This window comes from Pleurodeles waltl, chromosome 11 (genome assembly GCF_031143425.1).
Source record: "Pleurodeles waltl isolate 20211129_DDA chromosome 11, aPleWal1.hap1.20221129, whole genome shotgun sequence".
Taxonomy (NCBI): domain Eukaryota; kingdom Metazoa; phylum Chordata; class Amphibia; order Caudata; family Salamandridae; genus Pleurodeles; species Pleurodeles waltl.
The window spans coordinates 986,041,703-986,068,235 of NC_090450.1; the positions used below are offsets into that span (position 1 = coordinate 986,041,703).

The window sequence follows — 26,533 nt, forward strand, 5'->3', positions numbered from 1 at the left end:
CGGCGCTTTCCATGTCAAGGCGCCCATCGACCTACGCACCCGGCGCTTTCCATATCAAGGCGCCCATCCTCCTAAGTACCCGGCGCTTTCCATGTCAAGTCGCCCATCCACCTACGTACCTTGCGCTTTCCTTGTTAAGGCGCCCATCCACGTACATAACCAGTGCTTTCCATTTCAAGGTGCCCATCCACCTACGTGCCCGGCGCTTTCCATGTCAAGGCGCCCATCCACCTACGTACCCCGCGCTTTCCATGTCAAGGCGCTCATCCACCTACATACCTGACGCTTTCCATGACAAGGCGCCCATCCACCTCTGTACTCAGCGCTTATCATGTCAAGGCGCCCATCCACCTACATACTTTCCATGTCGGGGTGCCAATGCACCTACGTACCCGGCGCTTTCCATGACAAGGCACCCATCATTGTACGCACCTTGCGCTTTCCATTTCAAGGCGCCCATCCACCTACGTACCCGGCGCTTTCCATGTCAAGGCGCCCATCCACCTACGTACCAGGCGCTTTCCATGTCAAGGTGCTTTCCATGTCAAGGCACCCATCCACCTACGTACCCGGCGCTTTCCATGTGAAGACGCCCATCTACCTACGTGCCCGGCGCTTTCCATGTCAAGGCACCCATCCACCTACTTACCTGGCGCTTTCCAAGTCAAGGTGCTTTCCATGTCAAGGCGCCCATCCACCTACATACCCAGGCGCTTTCCGTGTCAAGGCGCCCATCCACCTACGCTCCCGGCGCTTTCCATTCCAAGGCGCCCATCCACCTACGTTCACGGCACTTTCCATGTCAAGGCGCCCATCCACCTATGTACTTAGCGCTTTCTATGTCAAGGGGCCCATCCACCTACGTACCTGGCGCTTTCCATGTCATGGCGCCCATCCACCTACGTACCCAGCGCTTTCCATGTCAAGGCGCCCATCCACCTACATACCCGGTGCTTTCCATGTCAAGGCGCTTTCCATGACAAGGCACCCATCCGCGTATGTACCTGGCGCTTTCCATTTAAAGGCACCCTCCGCGTATGTACCTGGCGCTTTCCATGTCAAGGCGCCCATCCACCTACGTACCCGGCGCTTTCCATGTCAAGGCGCCCATCCACCTACGTACCCAGCGCTTTCCATGTCAAGGCGCCCATCCACCTACGTACCTGGTGCTTTCCATGACAAGACGCCCATCCACCCACGTACCCGGCGCTTTCCATGTCAAGGCGCCCATCCACCCACGTACCCGGCACTTTCCATTTCAAGGCGCCCATCCACCTACGTAGGCGCTTTCCATGTCAAGGCGCCAATCTACTTACGTACCCGGCGCTTTCCATTTCAAGGCACTTTCCATGTCAAGAGCCCATCCACCTACGTACCCGGCGCTTTCCTTGTCAAGGCGCCCATCTACGTACATAACCAGTGCTTTCCATTTCAAGGCGCCCATCCACCTACGTGCCCGGCGCTTTCCATGTCAAGGCGCCCATCCACCTACGTACCCCGCGCTTTCCATGTCAAGGCGCTCATCCACCTACGTACCTGGCGCTTTCCATGTCAAGGCGCCCATCCACCTACGTACCCGGCGCTTTCCATGTCAAGGTGCTTTCCATGTCAAGGCGCCCATCCACCTACATACCCGCCGCTTTCCATGTCAAGGTGCCCATCCACCTACGTACCCGGCGCTTTCCTTGTCAAGGCGCCCATCCACGTACATAACCAGCGCTTTCCATGTCAAGGCGCCCATCCACCTACGTGCCCAGCGCTTTCCATGTCAAGGCGCCCATCCTCCTACGTACACCGCGCTTTCCATGTCAAGGCGCTCATCCACCTACGTACCTGGCGCTTTCAATTTCATGGTGCCCATCCACCTACATACCTGGTGCTTTCCATTTCATGGCGCTTTCCATGTGAAGGAGCCCATCCACCTACGTACCCGGCGCTTTCCATGTCAAGGCGCCCATCGACCTACGCACCCGGCGCTTTCCATGTCAAGGCGCCCATCCTCCTAAGTACCCGGCGCTTTCCATGTCAAGTCGCCCATCCACCTACGTACCTGGCGCTTTCCTTGTTAAGGCGCCCATCCACTTACTTAACCAGTGCTTTCCATTTCAAGGCGCCCATCCACCTACGTGCCCGGCGCTTTCCATGTCAAGGCGCCCATCCACCTACGTACCCCGCGCTTTCCATGTCAAGGCGCTCATCCACCTACATACCTGACGCTTTCCATGACAAGGCGCCCATCCACCTCTGTACTCGGCGCTTATCATGTCAAGGCGCCCATCCACCTACATACCCGGCACTTTCCATGTCGGGGTGCCAATGCACCTACGTACCCGGCGCTTTCCATGACAAGGCACCCATCCTTGTTCGCACCTTGCGCTTTCCATTTCAAGGCGCCCATCCACCTACGTACCCGGCGCTTTCCATGTCAAGTCGCCCATCCACCTACGTACCCGGCGCTTTCCATGTCAAGGTGCTTTCCATGTCAAGGCACCCATCCACCTACGTACCCGGCGCTTTCCATGTGAAGACGCCCATCTACCTACGTGCCCGGCGCTTTCCATGTCAAGGCACCCATCCACCTACTTACCCGGCGCTTTCCAAGTCAAGGTGCTTTCCATGTCAAGGCGCCCATCCACCTACATACCCGGCGCTTTCCGTGTCAAGGCGCCCATCCACCTACGCTCCCAGCGCTTTCCATTCCAAGGCGCCCATCCACCTACGTTCACGGCACTTTCCATGGCAAGGCACCCATCCACCTACGTACCTGGTGCTTTCCAATTCAAGGCACCCCCTGCCATCCAGAAGATGTTTTAGAGCTGTGATAATTCTCATTTCTTGATGCTCACTCTGCCCTTGACAGTTGGGACCAAATCTGTGGAATTTGCAGTGGCCAGGGTGGTGTCCATTTTTTTTCGATGGGTCTGTATTATTCATGCAGTAGCCTCTCCTCAGCCATCACCACTAGTTTAAGACTCCCAACCCATGCCCCCTGCAGCATGGAGCCGTGTCCCCTCCCCCCAGGCCACTGGCGTCCCTTTGGTCTGATGTAGTTCTGCATTGTATACTGTACAGGTATTGCTAATTTGCTTCATCAGTACCTAAAACATATATGAAACACAACAAAGCCGAATTAGATGGCAGTTATTACTAATGAACATCAACATTTGAGGCCCAGTAATCTGTGTCTGCCGAATAAACAAGCATTGGGACAGTCAATACAACTTACCTTCAAAAGCTGTTAGCCAGCTCTTTGGCTCTGTAAATGCTCTTTGCAGATCTTGATCACCATCACAAAAAGGAAGAAAAACGTTTATGCACATGATCAGTAACATCAACAAATAATTCACAAGGCACCCAAGCGTGATGACACATGCAAGCATGATGACACATGCACTTCCATTTTGGCCTCAGCATGATGATGTATGCACAATGATTCATCACCACACATTTTCGTGCATAAGTCATGACACTCCAACCTTTTGTTTCTTATTAGTTTGCTGTTCCAAGATGATGGATGCCCATCTTGAAGCAGTAAATCAAACACTAACATAAAAAGTGTGCAGGTGCGAGTGGGAGAGGTAGGAGGAGCGAGTAACACCGACACTGAGCGGCAGGGAGCAGGCGGGCCGGAGAACAGCAGAGTAGTGGAAGGTGTACCAACGAGCTGGGGAATTAAGAAGCATTACAGAGATCTTTCCAATATGAAGGGTAAAGCAGCACACAGCTGAGTGGGAAAGAGAAATCAAGAAAAGAGTGTTAAGGGGGGAAAGTAGCACACAACTAAGTGGGAAAAAGAGAGCAAGAAAACACGATGTGAAGGGGGAAAGCAGCACACAACTAAGTGGGAAAGAGAGAGCAAGAAAATAGTGTTAAGAAAACATTATGTGAAGGGGAAAGCAGTGCACAGCTGAGAGGGAAAGCAAGAGCAAGAAAACTCAATGTGATGTGGAAAGCAGTGCGCAGGTGAGTGGGAAAGCGAGAGCAAGAACACACATTATGGAGGGTAAAGCAGCACACAGCTGAGTGGGAATGAGAAATCAAGAAAACAGTGTTAAGGGGGAAGTAGCACACAGCTGAGTGGGAAAGCGAGAGCAAGAAAACTCAATGTGATGGGGAAAGCAGTGCGCAGGTGAGTAGGAAAGAGAGAGCCAGAAAACATGATGTGAAGGGAGAAAGCAGCACACACCTGAGTGGGAAAGAGAGAGCAAGAAAACACGATGTGATGGAGAAAGCAGCGCTCAGCTGAGTGGGAAAGAGAGGGCAAGAAAACACGATGTGATGGGGAAAGCAGTGCACAGCTGAGTGGGGAAGAAGAGAGCAAGAAAACACAATGTGAAGAGGAAAGCAGTGCACAGCTGAGTGGGAAAGAGAGCAAGAAAACACAATGTGAAGGGGGAAAGCAGCACACAACTGCGTGGGAAAGAGAGCAAGAAGACACGCACCTCTCAGGGGTTGAAAAATGTTACAATTGTTACTAGACCGGCAGGTCGAATAACTTGAATAATCTAATAGACCTAACTATAATGTCCTTGACCTATAAACGGGTCTCAAATTGTGTGATCCTAGGCAAATATTTTATTTTACAGAGTCGCCTTTTCCTTCATTCTCGCGAGTGCACCTTCAAATATGTGAGTTCAGCATTTCTGATGTACAAAAAAAGTAGTTTGTTTGGATAATAGACTAAGGCCCAGATTTACAAGCAACCTGCGCCGCCGATGTGTCACTCTTTTTGATGCATTGGCGGCACAGGCTGCTGACCCATATCTACAAGGCCGCCCCCAAACCACTTTGTGTGTCTTTACATGGCCTTGTGGCTATGGAGTAAAGCAACGCAGTGCAAGTCGCTGTGCTGATGTACTTTGCGTCGGGTAGGCACTTCCATGGGTGTTGCGTGGATGTTCCCATGCAACACCCAGGGATTTTTGACGCATTCCTAGATTTACAAGGTTTGGTAAACCTGGGAATGCGTCAAAACCCTACGCCACTCCAGGGGTGGTGTAGAAGTGAGGCAACGGGGAGAAATATCTTTATTTCTCCCTGTTTTTACCTCTTTCTATGCGTGCTGCATTTTGCAGCACACATAGAAAGTGGATTGTTTTTGTGGTTTAAGGTGACCCTTCCTGCACAAAAACAATCATCCCCGCAACGCAGGCACCGTTGCAACATGGTGCAAGGGTGCTTGCGTTGGCGCACAGCAGCAATTTGTGCGCCAGTGCAGGGGATAAGGACAGGAATGCACCATGTCTTGTATGTACGGCACATTCCTGCCCTTATGTTTAGATGCAGGGCAGCGCAGCAAGAAGGCTTGTGGCTCAGTCCTGCTCGAAAACAATGTAAATTTGACCCTAAATGTTTGCTCCATGTATAATAGGAATCTAGCCCACGTGTAGGGTACATATGATCATTGACTTGCTTTAGTTTACTAATAGCGTTGCCTTCAGGGCAGACGTATTTCCCAGTTTATATTTAAACACTCACTTTCAATAAATATTTTACTAAAGCATGATGTGGTAGCACAGTGTCATTTACAGGCAGTACATTTCTGAGAAATGTCCACATGCCTTCCCACTAACTTGCAGCTTTGCTGATAAAACCATGTAGTGTATTAATAATCTGTGAAAACTGGCTTTCAGGAAACATATTTATCATATGCACCCAGTGCTTAATTTGTAAATAAAACTGTGCCAGTGCCCAAAGCCCTCCTCTTAAACATGCAGCTGCAGCCATTAAATGTGGGAACACGGAATACTGAGGCGGCATAATCCTGAAGCCATCTCAGGCCTCTTCAATCCATATAAAGCCACTTCCTGCCCCTTCAGTTCACTCTAGCAGCTTTCTACCTTTTCCCTTTGTGACGCTTTTTCGTTTTCCCCTTCCTCCGTCTTTCCCATATGTGTCTTTTGCTTGCAGCTAATGCTTGAGGGAGAAGAATAAGCCCCGGCCCGCAAAAATAAGTGCCGGCGCTCAGCACCGGAAACAACTAGCACAAATTAAGCACTGTTTGAACCTCACCAAGTAAAGTGTTCTTATTTGTTTTCATCCTATTAAAATATTTTTGCATCACACTGAAGAACAGAAAATGGTCTTTTGTGGCTACTAAGATGTATTTTGAATTTTTTGTACAGTTGACTTAGTTATTTAAATGTTGTGTGTTAGGAAAAACCCACCTAGACTTTCATTTTACAGTTTTTATAGCAGGTCAGACAGGTCACCTTAGACAATGTGGAACTCTGCAGTCAGAATGGAAAAAGACAATTTGACTTTTGACCTTTGTCTCTGATCATGAAGCAAATGTAACAAGAACATGATTTAAAGGCATCTTTTTCACTTTCTGACCAAACAGAACATCTGTTCTGTGTCAACTTGCCAGAAGGGGCAAGTAGGTCCTAAAAATAGCTCGACCTGATTAAAAAAAAAAATGACTCGTGGTCAAGTAGATTTTTCCAGCCCTGCCTTCCAACAGAGGGAATATAAGAAAAAAATAGTTCCATGAACGTCTGCAGTGGAAGGATACAAGTGATCCAGTTAAAAGGATGGTAAAGCAGTTGTGTTCTATGGGAGAGACAAACCCAAGAAAAGGAAGGCAGGGTATGTAATAACATGTAAATTTTGTTAGAAATGATGGCACACCATTCATCTCATTGCTATATTATATGTTGAGGAAAGATAGTTTCAGGAAACAATGAGAATATGCAGCAGGTCGTCTTGTTCAATTGCTTGATTTTTAGTTGTTCGGTTCACAGGTCTACAGACAATGTGTTTCACCCCCAAGTGGCATGCAAGCCTAATTCATAAATAGTATGCATATATATTTATGTATGCAAACAGTATCACTTAGTCCTTGGATGCTACTAATGAGCCACTACAGAATTGCAAAATAGTGGTTTTTATTCCTTTTCTGCCCAACGACGACACACGTTGGGCACAAAAGAATTAAAATGACTTATTTTTGCAAGTCTGGACTGAGTCGTGAGTATCATCCATGTGTGCTAAGTGATACTGGGTGGAGGGGGCAGAAATCTGGCACTGAAGCCTGGTCGCCGCAGTGAATGTCAGCTTCCCGGATGCAGAGGAATAGAAATTTGAATATATATATTTAACAGTGGCAGACGCCACTTTGTAGTTATAGTTAGGTCAGACCTCATTGGAAGAGCGTTTTTGGAATTGCAGTAACTTTGGCACCGTTTGACAAATCTTCATGAAACTTTCCAAAAAAAGTTCACCCACTTGAGCTCCTTCCTGGAAAGTTTCAGGGTGATCTGTTAAGCAGTAGCCGTGATAAAGTGGGGGACCAAAACATGTCTTCTCTGTGCAATTCCAATAGAAAATGTTAGTCAGCATTACAGCCAAAACAGGTGAATTGAATTACACCAAATTTGGTGTAAATTCGTTCAGAAGTTTTGGAAAAACGAAGGTAAGAAAAATATAGATATGTTGACCGTTGGACTTGAATTCTAAAATTTGAGATATTCTGATTGGCCAAGGGGTCTTTTTGGAGTGACTGCTCTGATTGGCCTGCTGCAACTTGAACAGAAATTTTGCGGCCACCATTACAAGACATAGTGACATGGTTTCCTGTCCTAAAAATGTTTTTGAAAGCAAGTACATAAGAGGTCAGGGTCGGACTCCATGCCCCCCCCCCCCACCTCCCTCGAGCCCTTGTGGAGTGGGTGGGGAGAAGATGCTGGAGGGGCCACCACTGGAGCGAAAATAAAAAATCAAATCATGTTGTGATCCGCGGAGTATGGTGGGAAAGCCAGAAAAAATACAATAAAAAAATGAGTGGGTGTCCTTTTTTCATTAAAATTCCCCCAGTAAGGACCATGGCCGGGGTCAGAATGTTTTCTTTTTTATATGAACATGGGGAGGGGTGGGTTTGCATCAGCCCCTCTTCCAGTGTCAATTTTTTAGGCCTTTTGCAAGTTTTACTCATTTTTTTGTTGAAAAATATATTGGGGAGGTGGGTATATGTTTGGCTTCCTGAGCCATGTATTGGCCTCAGGGACCCCATTCCCAAGGACACTCCGGGAGGTCTACCTCCCTGTCTACAAAAGCACAGACAGGGAACACTGGATTGCTCCTGCCACAGGTAGAAGTGGAAATAAAGGTTGCTCCCATCAGGCAGGAGCACATGCTGCTGTGGCAGACTTCCACCTTGGTACCCGAGGATGGGTGCAGACTGGAGAGCAGGCAGACCACGGGCAGATTGGACCTACCTCCTTGGCCCCCCCAGTCAGATCCTGAGTTGTGGGTGCCCCAAGTTAGACCAGGGCACCCACAATTTTTTTTTTTTTAAATCTGTGGCTGGCTCCCATTCTGGCACTGAAGGAGCTGGTGAGCTGACGGGTCCGCTGCATCCCCCTTTACCTTTTAGCAGTTGTGGGTACCCAAGGTCGGACTTGAAGGTAGAAGGAACACGGGTCCCTAAGCATACATATAAACACTGATGCTCTCAATGGACAAAAATCATGCACAGACAAAGTAAAAAACAAGTAGCGATTTATTTATAATGAACAAATTAAAATTGGTTATTTTCAGGGTATACAGCCCTACATGGCACACCGTAGCAGGTATTGCATAAACAAAACAGGCAAAGAAACAAGTTGTGACATCACAAATTACTTATAAGCAAAACAGTCACATTGCTTTTTAAAATGATAGCACTACAGCACCCAAAAGAGCGATTTTCTCAATTCACAAGAGTCAGAGTGACTTACTCGACGAAGTTTCGATCCCCTCAACATATGGGATCATCATCAGGTCAATACAATTTTTGCCTGCTTATATAATTTGAATAAATAAATCAGTAAATATACTTTGCAACCTGCAATTTGAGAACAATAAGAGGAAAAAAAGAAGAAAAACAAGAGAGATAAATATATTTATCGAGATAATTACATACTAAAAGCTCGAAACAATACCATACGGGTTCCCTGAAAACAGGCAATATAGGAGCGGAGCAGGGACAGTAAACAAGAACAAATAAACAACCCACCTCTAATTAGGTTCAACAACTGGATACATTCTAATATAGCCAGAGTCATTTTTATTATTCATATTCATGATTATAATTTCACACATAGTACATAATATAGTACTCTGATGTGCAGTACCTGGATATCTTGCTCCCTTGCTAAAGAACTATCATTCAACTATAGTAGTTGAATGATAGTTGTTTGGTTATATTAGAATTTATCCAGTTATATAACAAAAGTATTTGAAATGTATTTTGCATTCTTGACTAATTGCTTGATGTTACTATAGTGTGGGATTCTACGTTGTAGAACCTAATTTGGAGGTGGGTTGTTTCTTTGTTTGTTGAACAGCCGTGATACCCTTATGGTGAGGGCATGCTGGAAAACAGTGCTGTGTGCTAAGAAGAAGCATCAAGGAAGGAACGTGGTCCCCAATGAGTAAATGGCATGCATAAAATAAGAAGTAAAAGCCACCATATGCATGTTTTTTTGCATTTTGTGCATCAGTTTATTATATGTATGCTTAGGGACCTGTGTTCCTTATAGCTTTATGACTACCCTTGGTCCCTATTCAGCCTTGGGTTCCCTTGTCTGTTTAAAACACCTGGTTGGACCTGGGCATCCAGAAAATAGATTCAGGAAAGATAAAGAAAGGTGGCAATGGCCTCACAGAAAGAGAGCGGAGCCACTCATTAAATATTCACTGCTCTGCAGAGGAGAGATCCATAATGCCCTGCTAGGGCTTTGTTTATGCATTTTTCTCTTCCTGGTGCCCCACGGAGGTTCAGGGTCACCACTAACCATTTATTAGGATGTGGTGCAGGGCTTCAGGGAGCTCGCAGGCCCGAGGGATATTTTATTAAAACTCACAGTAAGTCTCCTGGGATATTGAATGCATGAACCCAGGAGAGCTTTTCATGATTTTTAAAGCACTCTGAGCTGGAGCGGTATGGTCTTTACCTGGAGTGCAGTGGCCCCTGATGAAGAATTCATAATGTCTGAATTTTCTGAGTTTTTAATAACAACTACTACTCTACTTAAATTCTATATGTGATTGTCACTTAATTTAACCACATTCCGAAACAGTTTAAAGACTTTGAGAGGAGCAGAGAATTTTGTGCCCTCAACCATCCGAGGATTTTCCCACCCTTACCATATCACCCAATGCAACCTTAGTGATGACACCACATGTCTTAAATAGTAATCTTGTCCTTTTTTCCCACAAATCTGTTTTAGTTGTCTTACCCACCTCTTTTTTTCACATCCAGCTTGTATATATAAGGGAAATGGGTATATGGCCTCTGAATAGTTCAAAAGGCACCTTACCAGTGATGGAATGAGGAGTGAGTCTGTACAAAACCACTCTCTCCTCGACTTCAGGCTTCCAGTTTTTATTTTGAGACCTTGCCACCTGTATAGTTTCTTTCAACACCCTGTTAAACCTTTCTACAGTTCCATTTGTTTCCAGGTGATAAAGAGAGCACATCTTATGCTTGATGCCAAATGTCAACAAGAATTCTTCCATTTCATTAGACACCATTGTACTCCATTATCTGTTAAAAGTACTTCGGGTAAGCCTTCTCTACTAAACACTTTGCTAAGAAATTTAATTACACTTTTTGTTTCAATACTTTGGGTAAATAAAACATCTGGAATACAAATCTACACATAATGTTGTCCATTTTTTCATGAGATTGGTCCTAATTCAAAGCAATTTCTTGCCATGCACTGATCGGCAACTGTGTTACCACCAGAAGTTGGGTTCTTTTTTTTTTTTTTTCTTTTTTTTTACAAACTTTATCACTATTCAAGCATACCCCACAATCTCTAACCATTCTTTCAACTTGGACATCAATGCCAGGCCACCATTAGTATAGCCTTAGCCGTTCTTTTGACTTTGGAATTCCTTGTTGCCCTTGTTGGCCCAAGTGTACAATTGTCTCTCTGAGGTTAACGGGTGGAATTATTCTTTACAAGCCATCACAACTGGGGCCAACCACAAAGCTTCTGTGTCCACTATTATACCACCCTCCTTAAGTTTGTTAATCTCCGTGAGCATGGCATCACGTAAGGCTAAATGTACTCCACGTCCTCTACAACACACAGGTGTAGCACTATCTCTAAATGTTATCTTGTGAGAATAGTTGGTCAGGCATCCCAATGTGTCTTAAAACACCTCTTTAAACTTTTTTGCGCAACTCCTTTCAGAGAACATTGTTATTTTTGTCCATCACAGAAATCACTTTCACACCGCTACAGGGGTTAGGTAACTGTTTAACTCTCTTTCTAATTTTACCTCCTTCAGAACTGTGTTGGGTTGCCCATTAGGGTCCAACATGATTTCCATTTCACCCTGATGAATTCAACTTAAAATATTCTCACCTTTACGTGAAACATAAACTTTCCCAGCAGTGTAACTACCTTTTATATTCCACCTCTCCCCAAAAGTGTCCTAGTAACTTTATATGTTGATCTCCTTAGGCTATAGGTTGAATATCTGGTTTGAACAGTTTCACCTTCTCTGAGTTTGTCCCGATAAAAATATTTTGGTATGAACTAAGTTTGCGCCCCAGAGTCAAACAACATTTTGACTGGTTGACCTTTGACTAACACTTCGTCTGCCAGTCCCTTGTTTTTACAGGATTCGACCTGAAGCACAACTTCACCGCAGTGCATATCATCTTATCGTATGCATCAACATCCTCCACTGGCATTTACTTCACTCACACATCTAGTATCTTCGGTCGACCTGCAGCTTTTTGCAAAGTGACCCACATTTCCACAATTGTGACATTTGACTGTAACATGACTTATTATTAGCTAAATGTCCAGTGCTCCCACACCGGAAACACTTTGATTTTCCAATTCTGTTTTTAGCATTAGTATGTTGCCTTTATTATTTATTTATCTTTTCCTTTTGAGCTCTTATTTCCCTCACTGAATGTCCTTGCTATGCTTTGAACATGTATAGGTAAGTTGTTGGCACACTCTTTCCTCAACACTTTCACGCATGTTAAGGAATGTTCTAGACCCTTTGCTATAATTAACACCTCATCCAATCTTGGATTATCTTTCCGCCGTAGTTCGTCTTTTATCTTACCAATGTTACACCTTAACATGAACTGGTCACGTATACGTTCCTCAAGTAATCCTTCAAATTTACAAGCAGCTCCTAACTTCCGTAATGCTGTAACATTAGACTCAACGGTCTCATCAGCCAAAATGGTACCTTTGTAAAATAGTACTTACTTGAGGTAAATGGTGTTTGTCTGGTTTGGCTAGACAAATTTCAAATTTATTTGAATTGTTTGACTCTTCATCTGATTACTCGGGTAAATGTTCGAAGACTTCTTGTCCCTCTGAGACTAAGCAATGTAAAAGTAATGAAGTCTTCCTTTCAGCGCTTAAGGACACACTGCATACTCTAACAGAGTGGAAGAAGACTTTCTTCCACTTAGCTCCTTTGATTGGTGGTTCACCAGGTGTGGATGAAAAGAATGGCGGGCAAGTGACGTTCTGCATCCTCACCAGGAAATACACAACAAATATGCAGCACTGTGCTTGCGTAAGAACTATTTTAAATAGCACATATGAGTTTATTGTAGAAAGTGACTTTAAGGGAAAGTACCAGGTTTTAAAAAGATGAGACAAAGTTTTTAGATATGCATGTCACCATTTAAACCCACTCTATATATTTTTTTTTTTATTTTTTTTATAGTGACCTTAAAATATGGAGAAAACTAACCAAAAAACGAGAGATCTAAAATGACCTGCCAAAATAAGGCGTGCGCATCACCGGTTTTTCCAAGTGACACGCAGTCTGTAGGTGTGCGCATCACCGTACGATGCCAACAGAAGATGTGTGCATCACCGTAAATCCAAATGACACAGTAACGCACTTGTAGGTGTACACATCACCGTAAAAGTCTCCCAAACAGTCCATTCCAGTACCAAATCCTACCTGGAGTGACACTCTGTTAGAAAGTGTGCGTATAACAGTGGGAGTTTCATTGCCTCTCCCAGCACCAGTATTAGCTGCACCACACGCGGCACGTTTGGGTTCGTCTGGACAACCCACGCAACAAACGTTACAATGGTAACAGGATACAACCAGCCTGACTTCCTACGTTGTCTACGTCACAAGTGGTGAATGTGGTGACGTGATTTGCTGCAGCTGAAGAGAACCAGTAACGTGTAGACGACTCTGACAGTGCTCTTGTGAATGAATACACTGCGCGAGCAGAGCCTCGAACTCTTGCTGTGCCAGACAGTAGCTGACCAACGCGAGTGGACAGACATGCGCGCGTGGCACGAGCAGAACGCCCAGCAACTGCAGACAACAGCCACAAAATATAGGGTATGTGCTTAAAAGTCACACTAAGTCTAAGTGCCTCTCACAACTGTTTCAGTAGTAGCACTCACTCTGAAATGAGTTTCTTAAAAGGAACTAACGTATATTTTTGGATCAATATTAAAGTCATCGTCTAGCCGCAAGCATAATTTTTTTTTTTTCTGCTCACCAATTGTTATCATCTGCCATTCGTAAATATGCGGTGTGTACTTTGTATGTTGAATCTTGTGTTGAGACGTTACCCACCTTTGTATCGTGCTAGTAATTTAAAGATTTGGTATCGAGGAGATCGAAGGCGTAGGTCTTTTTAGCAGCTCGTCGCCAATGTAAAGAAGAGAGAGAATCCAGCGAAGTCGGCATAAAAGTATTTATTAGCCTTTAAAAGTATTTAAGGAAAAGTAAAACGACCCAGCCACAATGGAGGTTGGCAGGTAACTGACGTTTTACAGTTTTCACAGGTCCACATTCTTTTACTTTTCATCACATTCTGTATTCTAATCCATCGCCATAGAAGCTTACAGATACCACAACGTTATAGTTAGGCAAAAACATCAGTTAAACATTACATTTTAAACTCTAAAACCCACTGAAATTGACCAATTATAGTTAACTTGAAGACTGTTTGCATTTTTCTTGAGGCATCATGAAACATGTTGCCATTGATGTAAGCCATTAAATAATACCATTGGAGCTGTCTGGAGTGCTGGCGTTTTTGGGAATTTTTCAATGTGGACAATATAATTACGGGTCCTGCGTCCGTAGCCGTGCACCGACTTCGGTTGGCGGGAACAGGAAGAAAGGCAGGAACTGTGTTTTAACTTGAAGTAACTATGACTCGTGCCCTTTATGCACTGCTTATGCCTCACATATTACTTCATTCATGACATGTTCTATGACATCATTGATAACATTAATGCAACATTTGAAAAGACAAAATTGATGACCACGCTCTGCATGGTCGGGGCGCAAGTTATAGTAAGGCACTTGTATGAAAGAGTAAGTACTCAATTCTAATGGATGGAACTGGCGTATGTTAGATGTAACATATTTTACTGTTGAAATAAAACATGTATTTTTATCGAAACTGGAAGATGTTGTACTTGAGATGACTTGATAATTTGAGATGGTGAAGCTTATTCTTAAAAAGAACCAGATCCTATTAAATAGTAGGATCTTTTACCTGCTGTGGGAGGCAAAGGTTTAGTATATCTGCATGGGAGACGTCTCCACATTATAATTAAGAATGTCCTATCACTGAGGGGCCTAGAAAGAGGCTGATCACAGGTAAAGAGAAGTTGCAGATATCAAGAAGACCATTCTTTCCTGCAAGAAGACAGAGTACCAGGTGTCTCTTGATTCTGGTATCTGTTAATATGTAATCTGTGCTTTCATACTGGATTCTGGTTTGAGGGAGCATCACTTAAGTGCAACACTCATTAGGTTTTTCCTCCATGCTCCAGATGGGTGACTCTGCGGCAGTGTTTCTTTTGTTCTTCATTTGAAGAGGGCAAAATGATTCTGCCAAAATGCGAATGGGCAAAACCTGCATGTCCCAGCATTCGGCTAACATAACTGAATTGTTGTCATTGCTAGACTTTAATTTTTCACCAGTGAAAATCGCCCCTGCACTGTATGCCCTGGACACTAAGCTGGTCCAGAAAGGTGTGTGGGGTTTCAGCCGTTTTGAATGGCTGCTCAGCACCCAATCACATAGGCCGAGGCACAGGGCCAATAGACATTGGTCAATGGTAGGTGAACAGACTTCGGTTTATCCAGTTCACATGACTGCCATTTGACAGATAAGAATTCACCCAATTGTTTCCGCCGGACTGAATGTGCAAAAGTACCTGTCACAATGGGTGGCACAGCCCACGCCTAACTGGACACGTTCTGTTGTCCAGGCAGAGGTTGAGCGATCTGGACCAAGGTGTAGCTGAAAGGCACTTAGCCAACAGTCCCCTGTGCTGTGCAGTAGGATTTCACAACCCTCTTTCTCCGTCCATGAAGGCAGAGTCCATTTCCCAGTCCCCTGACTAATAACAACACGTCCGTCCACCTGTGCTCTTCAGCACCCATTGTTCATGGAAAGTGATTTTTTTAATGTACCCAAGGTTATCTTTAGCTTTAGAAATAAATCCTCTGCTTCGTTTGATGTACAAATATATTTCATGTAGCCAGACTGATATTCTAGAAACCTGAGGTATTTCTTGAAACGCGTGTACATTTATTTCAAAGATTGAGAGAGAGTTAATTTCTTGCAGAATTTTCTAAAAGTGCTTTTTTGGGAAACAAAGGTGTCAATACTTTCTTTATTTAGGTTTTTAATCAATCGGTCTCTGAAACCATGAAAAAAATGTTATTTTCTATAAATAATTTCTATAAATCTAGCATCTTTAAAAGTTTTTTTCCTTATATCAAAGCAGATGGAAAGTGTGAATATTAAAGACCTGTACTGAATCCGTTTTGGATATGTTTTATTCGCAACAAATACATGCAAATTGTGCAACACGATCTAAAGCTGTAAATTAATTGTTTTTTTCTGTGCACTCTCATAGAAGCGCTTTATTGTCTCATCTACTGTAGATCCTCACATATTGCATATTTTCTTCTTTTCATCCGAACATGTTGTTTGAAATTAACATGGTACAGTGTACACCAGCCAAATTACAATATTACACATTGGTTTACTTTGGAAATAAATGTGCGTGTTAATATTGGTTACTCTTCCACCGTTGGCTTACAACAAAATCATTGACCTCAAAACCCAGGTTTCAGCTTTATCAGTGCATTTAATTTGGGTTCAGGAAGCTGAGCCACTTGAAAAGCTAAAGCTAAAGTAGTTTTTCCTGAAGTCAGTCAGTAGACCTAACATGACATGATTGATGCATGGTCGTGTTAACAAAGAGACATAACCCATTCCTTCTGTTCTTATTTTTTGCTACAGATTAGTGGTTGGAGCCAGCTGTATCCTTTATTCGTTGACATCCCATTGGTTGCTCTTTTCTGATTGATGCTATTTAGTATTTAAAGTGTTTGAGAGATTGAACTGATAAAAACACTTAATCATTGAGATGGCTGAGCTAGGATTGACCTGGGAGTCCTTCTTGGTGAATGTTTGCAAGAGAAGTTGCTAGCAGCACCTGAAACATGTTCTTAAAGCAGCAGTCCTTCTAGGGCCTTTAGATTCAGACTGCTTTTTAATGCATCTCTTGGATTGTGTATCTGTGTCGCAGTGACTGTGCCTGTTGAGTTGTCAGTTCTCTGCCGCATGTGAGTGTTTTGCATAAATTACTCCATAAAAGGAGAGCTCTACACCCCTCTTCCTCTCCCAGGTACCCAGCAATAGATGTTACTTTCCTTTCTGTCTTACTTTGAATACCATCTCCCTCTGGCCCTCGTACAAGCATCACTACAGGCAAACAACAGTCCATCGCCACGCTATGCCAAAAGAAAGCGGGCAAAACTATCGTCTTGCAAAGTAACAAAGGTACATGTATCCGAAACTGCATTTGCTGGTGGTGCCTGTTGTGATTTTCGCCAGTTCATATCAGTGGATACCACTTAATTCCTAACTAGTACTGACCTTCTCAGTTTTTTGAGGTTGTTTATCAGTGGTGGGGATAACTGAGCTTGGTTGCCTGCACCTCTGCCCCCCCACCCCTGTTTTGGGTCCTAATTCATCTGGTGTCTTCTTACACTGACGTTTTACACATCTGTATTATTTCTAGGGTCTTTACTCCGTGTTCCAAGGTAAAGGTTTTATTTTATTTTACCCATTGCTACTATATCTTGTAGACATATGAATCTTTCTTTTTACTCTCTTTTGGTCAGTAAAAACTGCATGTACTTATAAAGTGGTCTGTTACCATTTTTAGGTCTAGTGCACTGTATATAACCCCACCCCCACCCTCTCACCCCAGAACCGCAGGGCTGCAAACTATAATCATATTTTAACTAGACAACTCTCTAAAATTTATGCAACAGCACAAACCCTCCTTGCGGAAATTAGTTGCTTCAGTGCAATCTTAATAAAGTCTGTGCATTGCAAACTGTACTTTTAATGTCCGACTGTTGCATGAAGGTTGTCTTGATGAAGCAAGATATATTATATTATTTTGTGTTACACAAAATGCCTTTCTGTTTTTGTTACTATTTTGGGCACTGTACCACTTTTTCTAATTGTGTAAATCTCTCTTACGTCTTCCCGGACTGCTTTCACGCTACGAATACACAAATACATACACACACTTTCTGAACATAAATTAACTTTTTGAATTAGCCTCAGAATGGAGGGGGTGGTCTCTTGGGGCTGATGGATACAGTGGGAAGGAATTGTGAGAAGCTTGTTTTAGAAATGTATATTTTTGGAAATATACCTTCTCTCCTTGACTGCACAATGGCCAGATGTTTCTCTTGAATGTGCTGGATTTCTCACAGGCCTTGGAGTGGACACCACCGCCATGGTGAGAAGCATACCGCTTCGAGGATTTGATCAGGTACTTCTTTGCACAACATTTCAATCAGTGGGAGCTTGTCTAATTTCATTGTCAGTTCAGTTTGTAATTCCTTTCTTTCCATAACTACCTGCACTCTAACAAACTACTTTCTTGCAAGTGCTCGGTACTGAGAAAAGCCTGAACGTCATCATTGATGTATTCTTTAAAAACCTTCTGCAAAACCTCTACTTCTGCACAATCTTTGCTAAACCGCTTTACTATTCGGAGTAGTAAAATTGCCCTAGGATTTGATTGCAAGGAAACATATAATGTCAGGTTGATGCTTTAAGTTGCTATACTGCTCTAACTCTTTACACAGAAAGAATGGAGCAAGCCTCAGGTAAGAAAGCTTTCTGAATTGGCTTCCTGGAGATTGCTTTAGGCCCAGTGTTCTAGGACTTCCTGTTTCTCCTTTCAGTAACAATACCGAGAGTGACGTTTGAGATTCCTTCACCTTTGACTGTAACCCCGCCCCGGAAATTGTTGACCTTAGTGTTTGAAGTGGGTGGTTTTAGTTTCAGAAAGAAAACTGAAAGCGAAAGTGAAAGCAATCGAAGCAGAAACGAGTCTGGCAGAGCGAGAGGGCCAATGGGTGTAGGATTGATCTCCAGGAAGCATTTAGCACCTTTGACCACAGAGAGAGATTGCAAAGAGATTTAACAGTGAAATGGAGCCATTGGGTGATATAGTGGTGACGCAGGTGGTGTCTGCAAGTCATTATGTGAAAGACATATGGTTGTATCTGCGCGTCATGTCTCCCCCGGATATCCAGTGCATGTCTACCCCTCTAACAAGGCGCCCAACCCCTCGATTCTGAAATCCTTTCCTTCCCAGCCCAGGCTTTCCGGAGTAAGAATCAAGGCGCTCTCTTGAAATGGAATCAGTCTTACTTCCACCCCCGCGGTCCACAAAGGTAACATTTTAATCGGGTTACCATTGCTGACAATCCAATTCCGAACAACTCTTTGTAAAATGGCTTAATTTACATTTCCTCCCAAGCTTGGCAGCTTCAGAGCAGAGATTTGTGGGTGCTGGGGACCCCAGCTTGCACATTTCTATATCACTATGGGCCTGATTTAGATGTTGATGGACAAGTTACTCCGTCACAACGGTAATGGATACCCCATCGACTGAAATCTAAATCCCATTATATCTTAAGGATTTCAATTTCAGCGGACGGGATATCCGTCACCGTTGTGAGAGAGTACCTCATCCACCAGTATCTAAATCAGGCCCTATGTGTCTGTTTTAATTCCAGACCCTGCAAAGACCCAGTCCCTCCTCCACGATGTCTCTGACTCACTTGACAATTTACACGAGTTTTTCTGACAATACTCTACACTGTTCTTCAGCCACACGGGCCCTCTGCAGCCTTCCTAATGCCATGAATAGAAAATGATTGAGTGGCTCTGTTCTTTCTAATTAGTAGTAATTGCTGGAGGGGCTTCAGATTGTTTCCAATAGGAAGAGCCTTTCTCATTGCAAACTAAGATCGAGTGATTCATTATGTGCAGGCTAAGGTCAGAAAGGGTTGAAAAAGCCCTGGTAATCTAGACATAGAGCCTTAAGAAGCATCAAGGTGTATGCACAACCCTCAGTGGCCACAGACTAGACTTCCAATCACTTGTCACCTGTTACCAAGACTGCCATAATGCAGTGCTGGTTCTCCAGCCCTAAACCAAACACCAGCTCCATGCGAGGGCTTTACCGTTCAGTTACCTCGCCTTACACCAGCTGAGGGGTTCAGGGTGGTGTTATATTGGCCACTGCTGGGTCCATCAATGCTTTTATCGTTTCTTCACAAGTTAGCATCACAGTGTGCGTTTCTCATGCTTGCACACTTAGCATCACAAATGCAGTGTCCAACAGTGCGTTTCTCATGCCTTCACACATTAGCATCATAAACGCACTGTCCAACAATGTGTTTCTCATGCCTTCACATACGTTAGCATCACAGTGTCCAACAATGCGTTTCTCGTGCCTTCACACATTAGCATCACAGTGTCCAACAATGCGTTTCTCATGCCTTCACACTTAGCATCACAAATGCAGTATCCAACAAGGCGTTTCTCGTGCCTTCACGCGTTAGCATCACGCAGTATCCAACAATGCGTTTCTCATGCCTTCACACGTTAGCATCACAGTGTCCAACAATGCGTTTCTCATGCCTTCACACTTAGCATCACAAACGCAATGTCCAACAATGCGTTTCTCGTGCCTTCACACATTAGAATCACAGTGTCCAACAATGCGTTTCTCATGTCTTCACACTTAGCATCACAAACGCAGTGTCCAACAATGGGTTTCTCATGCCATCACACATTAGCATCATAAACGCACTATCTAACAATGTGTTTCTCATGCCTTCACACACGTTAGCATCACAGTGTCCAACAAGGCGTTTCTCGTTCCTTCACATGTTAGCATCACAAACGCAGTGTCCAACAATGCGTTTCTCATGCCTTCACACTTAGCATCACAAACACAGTGTCCAACAATGCATTTCTCATGCCTTCACACACGTTAGCATCAGTGTCCAACAATGCGTTTCTCATGCCTTCACGCTTAGCATCACAAATGCAGTATCCAACAAGGCGTTTCTCGTGCCTTCACGCGTTAGCATCACGCAGTGTCCAACAATGCGTTTCTCGTGCCTTCACACGTTAGCATCACAGTGTCCAACAATGCGTTTCTCATGCCTTCACACTTAGCATCACAAACGCAATGTCCAACAATGCGTTTCTCGTGCCTTCACACATTAGAATCACAGTGTCCAACAATGCGTTTCTCATGTCTTCACACTTAGCATCACAAACGCAGTGTCCAACAATGGGTTTCTCATGCCATCACACATTAGCATCATAAACACACTGTCTAACAATGTGTTTCTCATGCCTTCACACACGTTAGCATCACAGTGTCCAACAATGCGTTTCTCGTTCCTTCACACATGTTAGCATCACAAACGGAGTGTCCAACAATGCGTTTCTCATGCCTTCACACTTAGCATCACAAACAGTGTCCAACAATGCATTTCTCATGCCTTCACACACGTTAGCATCACAGTGTCCAACAATGCGTTTCTCATGCCTTCACACATGTTAGCATCACAAACGCAGTGTCCAACAATGCATTTCTCATGCCTTCACACGTTAGCATCACAGTGTCCAACAATGCGTTTCTCATGCCTTCACACATGTTAGCATCACAAACGCAGTGTCCAACAATGCATTTCTCATGCCTTCACACGTTAGCATCACAGTGTCCAACAATGCGTTTCTCATGCCTTCACACTTAGCATCACAAACGCAGTGTCCAACAATGCATTTCTTGTGCCTTCACACATGTTGGAATCACAGTGTCCAACAATGCGTTTCTCATGCCTTCACACTTAGCATCACAAATGCAGTATCCAACAAGGCGTTTCTCGTGCCTTCACACGTTAGCATCACAGTGTCCAACAATGCGTTTCTCATGCTTTCACACTTAGCATCACAAACGCAATGTCCAACAAGGTGTTTCTCGTGCCTTCGCACGTTAGAATCACAGTGTCCAACAATGCGTTTCTCATGCCTTCACACTTAGCATCACAAATGCAGTGTCCAACAAGGCGTTTCTCGTGCCTTCACACATGTTAGAATCACAGTGTCCAATAATGCGTTTCTCATGCCTTCACACATTTGCATCATAAATGCGGTGTCCAACTATACATTTCTCATGCCTTAACACATTTAGCATCAGTGTCCAACAATTTCGTTTCTCGTGCCTTCACACGTTAGCATCACAAACGCAGTGTCCAACATTGCATTTCTCGTGCCTTCACACGTTAGCATCATAAACGCAGTGTCCAACAATGCGTTTTTCATGCCTTTACACATGTTAGCATCACAAACCCAGTATCCAACAATGCATTTCTCATGCCTTCACCCGTTAGCATCACAGTGTCCAACAATGCGTTTCTTATGTGATCACACGTGAGCATCACAAACAGTGTATTTCTCATGCCGTCACACGTTAGCATCACATACAGTGTGCGTTTCTCATTCCTTCACATGTTACCATCACACAATGCCTACACATTAGTATCACAGTGTCCAGCAACACGTTTCTCATGCTTTACACGTTAGCATCACAAGCACAGTGTGCGTTTCTCATGCTTTTCACATGTTAGCATCACAAGCACAGTGTGCGTTTCTCATGCTTTTCACATGTTAGCATCACATCACAAGCACAGTGTGCGTTTCTCATGCCTTCCCACATGACATAACAGATGCCCTTGATATATGCAGCAACGCTCGGCATCACATCACATGGACAGGCATGGTTCTGCCTTGGCCCAGACGGCTGCAGTACTCCCCTTACCCTGGTGATGCCCCTGCAGGTGGTGTAGAGAGAGGAGAAAGCCCAATGCTGTTGCACATGCAGTTTTTCTCTGACAGGGGTGGTGGAGGTGGTCTGCCTTCCGCGAAGATGGTTGTCTTTCAGGAGCTATGAGGGGTTTGGTTTCACTCATAAACGAGGCAGCCATGGGGTGACTGACGGGCACCCTCAAACCCGTGAAGGAAACGGGGAGGTGAGTTGGGAGTCGCCAGAGACTGTGTGGATGCTGGCCTCCTCTCCTAGCCGTGAGCTTCCCACCAGGGGTAGGAGAGAAGCCACCAGGGGTAGGAGAGAAGCCTGCAGGGGTAGGAGAGAAGCCTGCAGGGGTAGGAGAGAAGCCACCAGGGGTAGGAGAGAAGCCATTAGAAGCCACCAGGGGTAGGAGAGAAGCCACCAGGGGTAGGAGAGAAGCCACCAGTGGTAGGAGAGAAGGTAGGAGAGAAGCCACTAGTGGTAGGAGGGAAGCCACCAGTGGTAGGACAGAAGCCACCAGGGGTAGGAGAGAAGCCACCAGGGGTAGGAGAGAAGCCACCAGGGGTAGGAGAGAAGCCACCAGGGGTAGGAGAGAAGCCTGAAGGGGTAGGAGAGAAGCCACCAAGGGTAGGGGTAGGAGAGAAGCCACCAGGGGTAGGAGAGAAGCCACCAGGGGTAGGAGAGAAGCCACCAGGGGTAGGGGTAGGAGAGAAGCCACCAGGGGTAGGGGAGAAGCCACCAGGGGTAGGGGAGAAGCCACCAGGGTCAACGAGGGAGGCGCATCTTTCCTAAGATAGAAGTCCCTCCATTGTCTACCAGCCCTGTGCCCCCCTCATCGCCCCCCCTACCCCTCGGACATTCATATCCCAGCATGCCGAGTGTGGAGCATCTTAAAGATACTATGGGCCTCAGTATCATTTATTTCTCTACTCTGCCACCAGTAATGCTAAACGAATCCTGACATTACCTTCCTGAAGTCCAAAAACATTTAGATCCAAGTGCCACAGAGCTGGAAGCAGAGGAGCTTAAGAGCTGAGGTATTGGTCTTGGTATTTTAATGCAGAGGGAAAGGCAAGAGATGGGTAAATACAGAACTGAAACACCACCTAAACCACCCGTTGGTCTTGTCTACCCTTGACGTGCACACACGCCCCCTACAGGGCTTCCATATGTACCAGTGTTTCCTCCCTACACAAACACAGCTTCCACGGATACAGTGAGCTCCATTAATGGACGGATTCCACATAATCACCCAGCTGGTGATGCCAACTATTGACTGGCATTGTTCACTAAGCTTACCATTGTAATTTTCCCAGATTTGTAGTGAAACGTATAAGACAAGAAACTCCCTTTGAGTTTGAACATGGTCCTGAGGGTGACTACCCTTGAATACCCCGAAAGGGACTTTTATAGCACGTGCAGGGGCGAGGATACTCCCTGGTGCAGAAATACCAGGACACACGCTGTCATAACATGCATGCAGGTAGAGGATCTTTCCTGGTGCTAAATAGTACATCCCAAGAGTACTCGTTCTCATAACATGCATGCAGGAGAGAGGGCACCCCCTGGTGCAGGAATACTAGAGCACCAGAGTACAAGCTCTCATCACGTGCGTGCGAGCACTAAAGTACATGAGTATGTGTTCTCGTACCGTGTGCACGGAGGAGGATACTGACTTACAACCCTCCCTGGAGCGTGATACTACAGCCTCAGAGTACTTGCTCTCATAACATGTTTGCAGGGAGAGGATACTCCCTGATGATGAGCACGACAGCCCCGGCTTACTCACTCTGAAAACATGCATGTAGGGGAGGATACTCCCTGATGCTGAATACTACAGCCTGGAGTATTCGCTCTCATAGCATGCATGCTTTGCAGAGGATACTCCCTAGTCCTGGATACCACAGTCCGGAGTATTCACTCTCGTAACCTGATCAGGGGAGAAGATACTCCTTGGTGCTGAATACTACAGGCTCAGAGTATTCACCCTCAAAACATGTATGCAGTAGGGAGGATACGCCTTGATGCTGGGTACCACATACCCAGAGTTCCTGCTCTCATAACATGCATGCTGGACAGAGGATACACCCTGTTGGTGAACTCTGCAGCCCAGGTGTACTACCTCTCATGTCATGCAAGCTGGGCAGAGGATACTCACTGGTGCTGGATATGACAGCCCCGGAGTATTTACTCTCATAACGTGTGTAGGGGAGGGGATCCTCCCTGGTGCTGGATACGACATCCCCAGAGTACTCAATCTCATAAGATGCATTCTGGGCAGAGGATCCTCCCTGGTGCTGGATACTACACCCCCGGAGAATGCGCTCTGATAATATGTATGCAGGGGGAAGGTACACCCTGGTGCAGGAATACTAGAGCACCAAGGTATACGCTCTCATAACTTGCATGCGAGGGAGATGATCCTCACTGGTGATACTCCGTGGTGCTGTACACTACAGTCCCTGAGTACATGTTCTCATAATGTGTGCAGGGGGAGGGTAATGATTTATGATACTGCCTGCTGCTGGATCCTACATTTCTTGAGTATTCACACTCATAAAATGCGTACAAGGGGGAGGATGCTCACTGGTTCTGAATCCTATTACACCAGGCTGCTTGTGTGCATCTCATAACGTGTGCAGGGGAGAAGATACTCTCTAGTGCTGGATACTACAGCCCTGGAGTACTCGCTCTTATTAGATGCATTTTAAGCAGAGGACCTTCCCTGGATACTACAGCCGGGAGTATTTGCTCTCGTAACATATATGCAGGGGGGAGGATGCTGCCTGGTATACTGAATACTGCAGCCCGGAGTACTCACTCTCATATCATGTATGCAGGGGGGGAGGATGCTGCCTGGTACTGGATACTACAGCCTGGAGTACTTGCTCTCATAAGATGCACTGTGGGCAGAGGATACTCCCTGGTGCTAGATACTACAGCCCCGGAGTACTCGTTCTCATAAGATACATACTGGGCAGAGGATACTCTCTGGTGCTGGATACTACAGCCCCAGAGTACTCCCTCTCATAAGATACATACTGGGCAAAGGATACTCCCTGGTGCTGGATACTAAAGCCCCGGAGTACTCACTCTCATAATGGGGATTCTGGGCGCGGATACTCCTTGGTGGTGGATACCAGAGCCCCAGAGTACTCACTCTCGTATCATGCATGCAGAGAGCGGATACTCCATTGTTGCTGGATACTAGAGCCAAGTGTACTCACTCTCATATCATGCATGCTGGGCAGACGATACACCCTGGTGCTGGATACTACAGCCCTGGAGTATTCACACTCAAAAAATGCATACAAGGGGGAGGATGCTCACTGGTGCTGAATCCTATTGCACCAGGCTGCATGTGTGCATCTCATAACGTGTGCAGGGGAGAAGATACTCTCTAGTGCTGGATACTACAGCCCTGGAGTGCCCAAGAGTACTCGTTCTCATAACATGCATGCAGGAGAGAGGGCACCCCCTGGTGCAGGAATACTAGAGCACCAGAGTACAAGCTCTCATCACGTGCGTGCGAGCACTAAAGTACATGAGTATGTGTTCTCGTACCGTGTGCACGGAGGAGGATACTGACTTACAACCCTCCCTGGAGCGTGATACTACAGCCTCAGAGTACTTGCTCTCATAACATGTTTGCAGGGAGAGGATACTCCCTGATGATGAGCACGACAGCCCCGGCTTACTCACTCTGAAAACATGCATGTAGGGGAGGATACTCCCTGATGCTGAATACTACAGCCTGGAGTATTCGCTCTCATAGCATGCATGCTTTGCAGAGGATACTCCCTAGTCCTGGATACCACAGTCCGGAGTATTCACTCTCGTAACCTGATCAGGGGAGAAGATACTCCTTGGTGCTGAATACTACAGGCTCAGAGTATTCACCCTCAAAACATGTATGCAGTAGGGAGGATACGCCTTGATGCTGGGTACCACATACCCAGAGTTCCTGCTCTCATAACATGCATGCTGGACAGAGGATACACCCTGTTGGTGAACTCTGCAGCCCAGGTGTACTACCTCTCATGTCATGCAAGCTGGGCAGAGGATACTCACTGGTGCTGGATATGACAGCCCCGGAGTATTTACTCTCATAACGTGTGTAGGGGAGGGGATCCTCCCTGGTGCTGGATACGACATCCCCAGAGTACTCAATCTCATAAGATGCATTCTGGGCAGAGGATCCTCCCTGGTGCTGGATACTACACCCCCGGAGAATGCGCTCTGATAATATGTATGCAGGGGGAAGGTACACCCTGGTGCAGGAATACTAGAGCACCAAGGTATACGCTCTCATAACTTGCATGCGAGGGAGATGATCCTCACTGGTGATACTCCGTGGT

The 26,533-nt window shown here is 45.4% G+C and overlaps 1 protein-coding gene across 1 annotated transcript in view; it reads left to right on the forward strand.

Annotated features, from left to right (window-relative positions):
- The window catches only part of TXNRD2 (thioredoxin reductase 2), a 355,985-nt gene that overhangs the window by 143,014 nt on the left and 186,438 nt on the right, over nucleotides 1–26,533 (forward strand). The window contains exons 9-10 of the mRNA XM_069215297.1: nucleotides 16,271–16,290; nucleotides 17,731–17,822. Coding sequence (XP_069071398.1) covers nucleotides 16,271–16,290; nucleotides 17,731–17,822 — 112 coding nt within the window. The remainder of the gene's footprint in view (nucleotides 1–16,270; nucleotides 16,291–17,730; nucleotides 17,823–26,533) is intronic.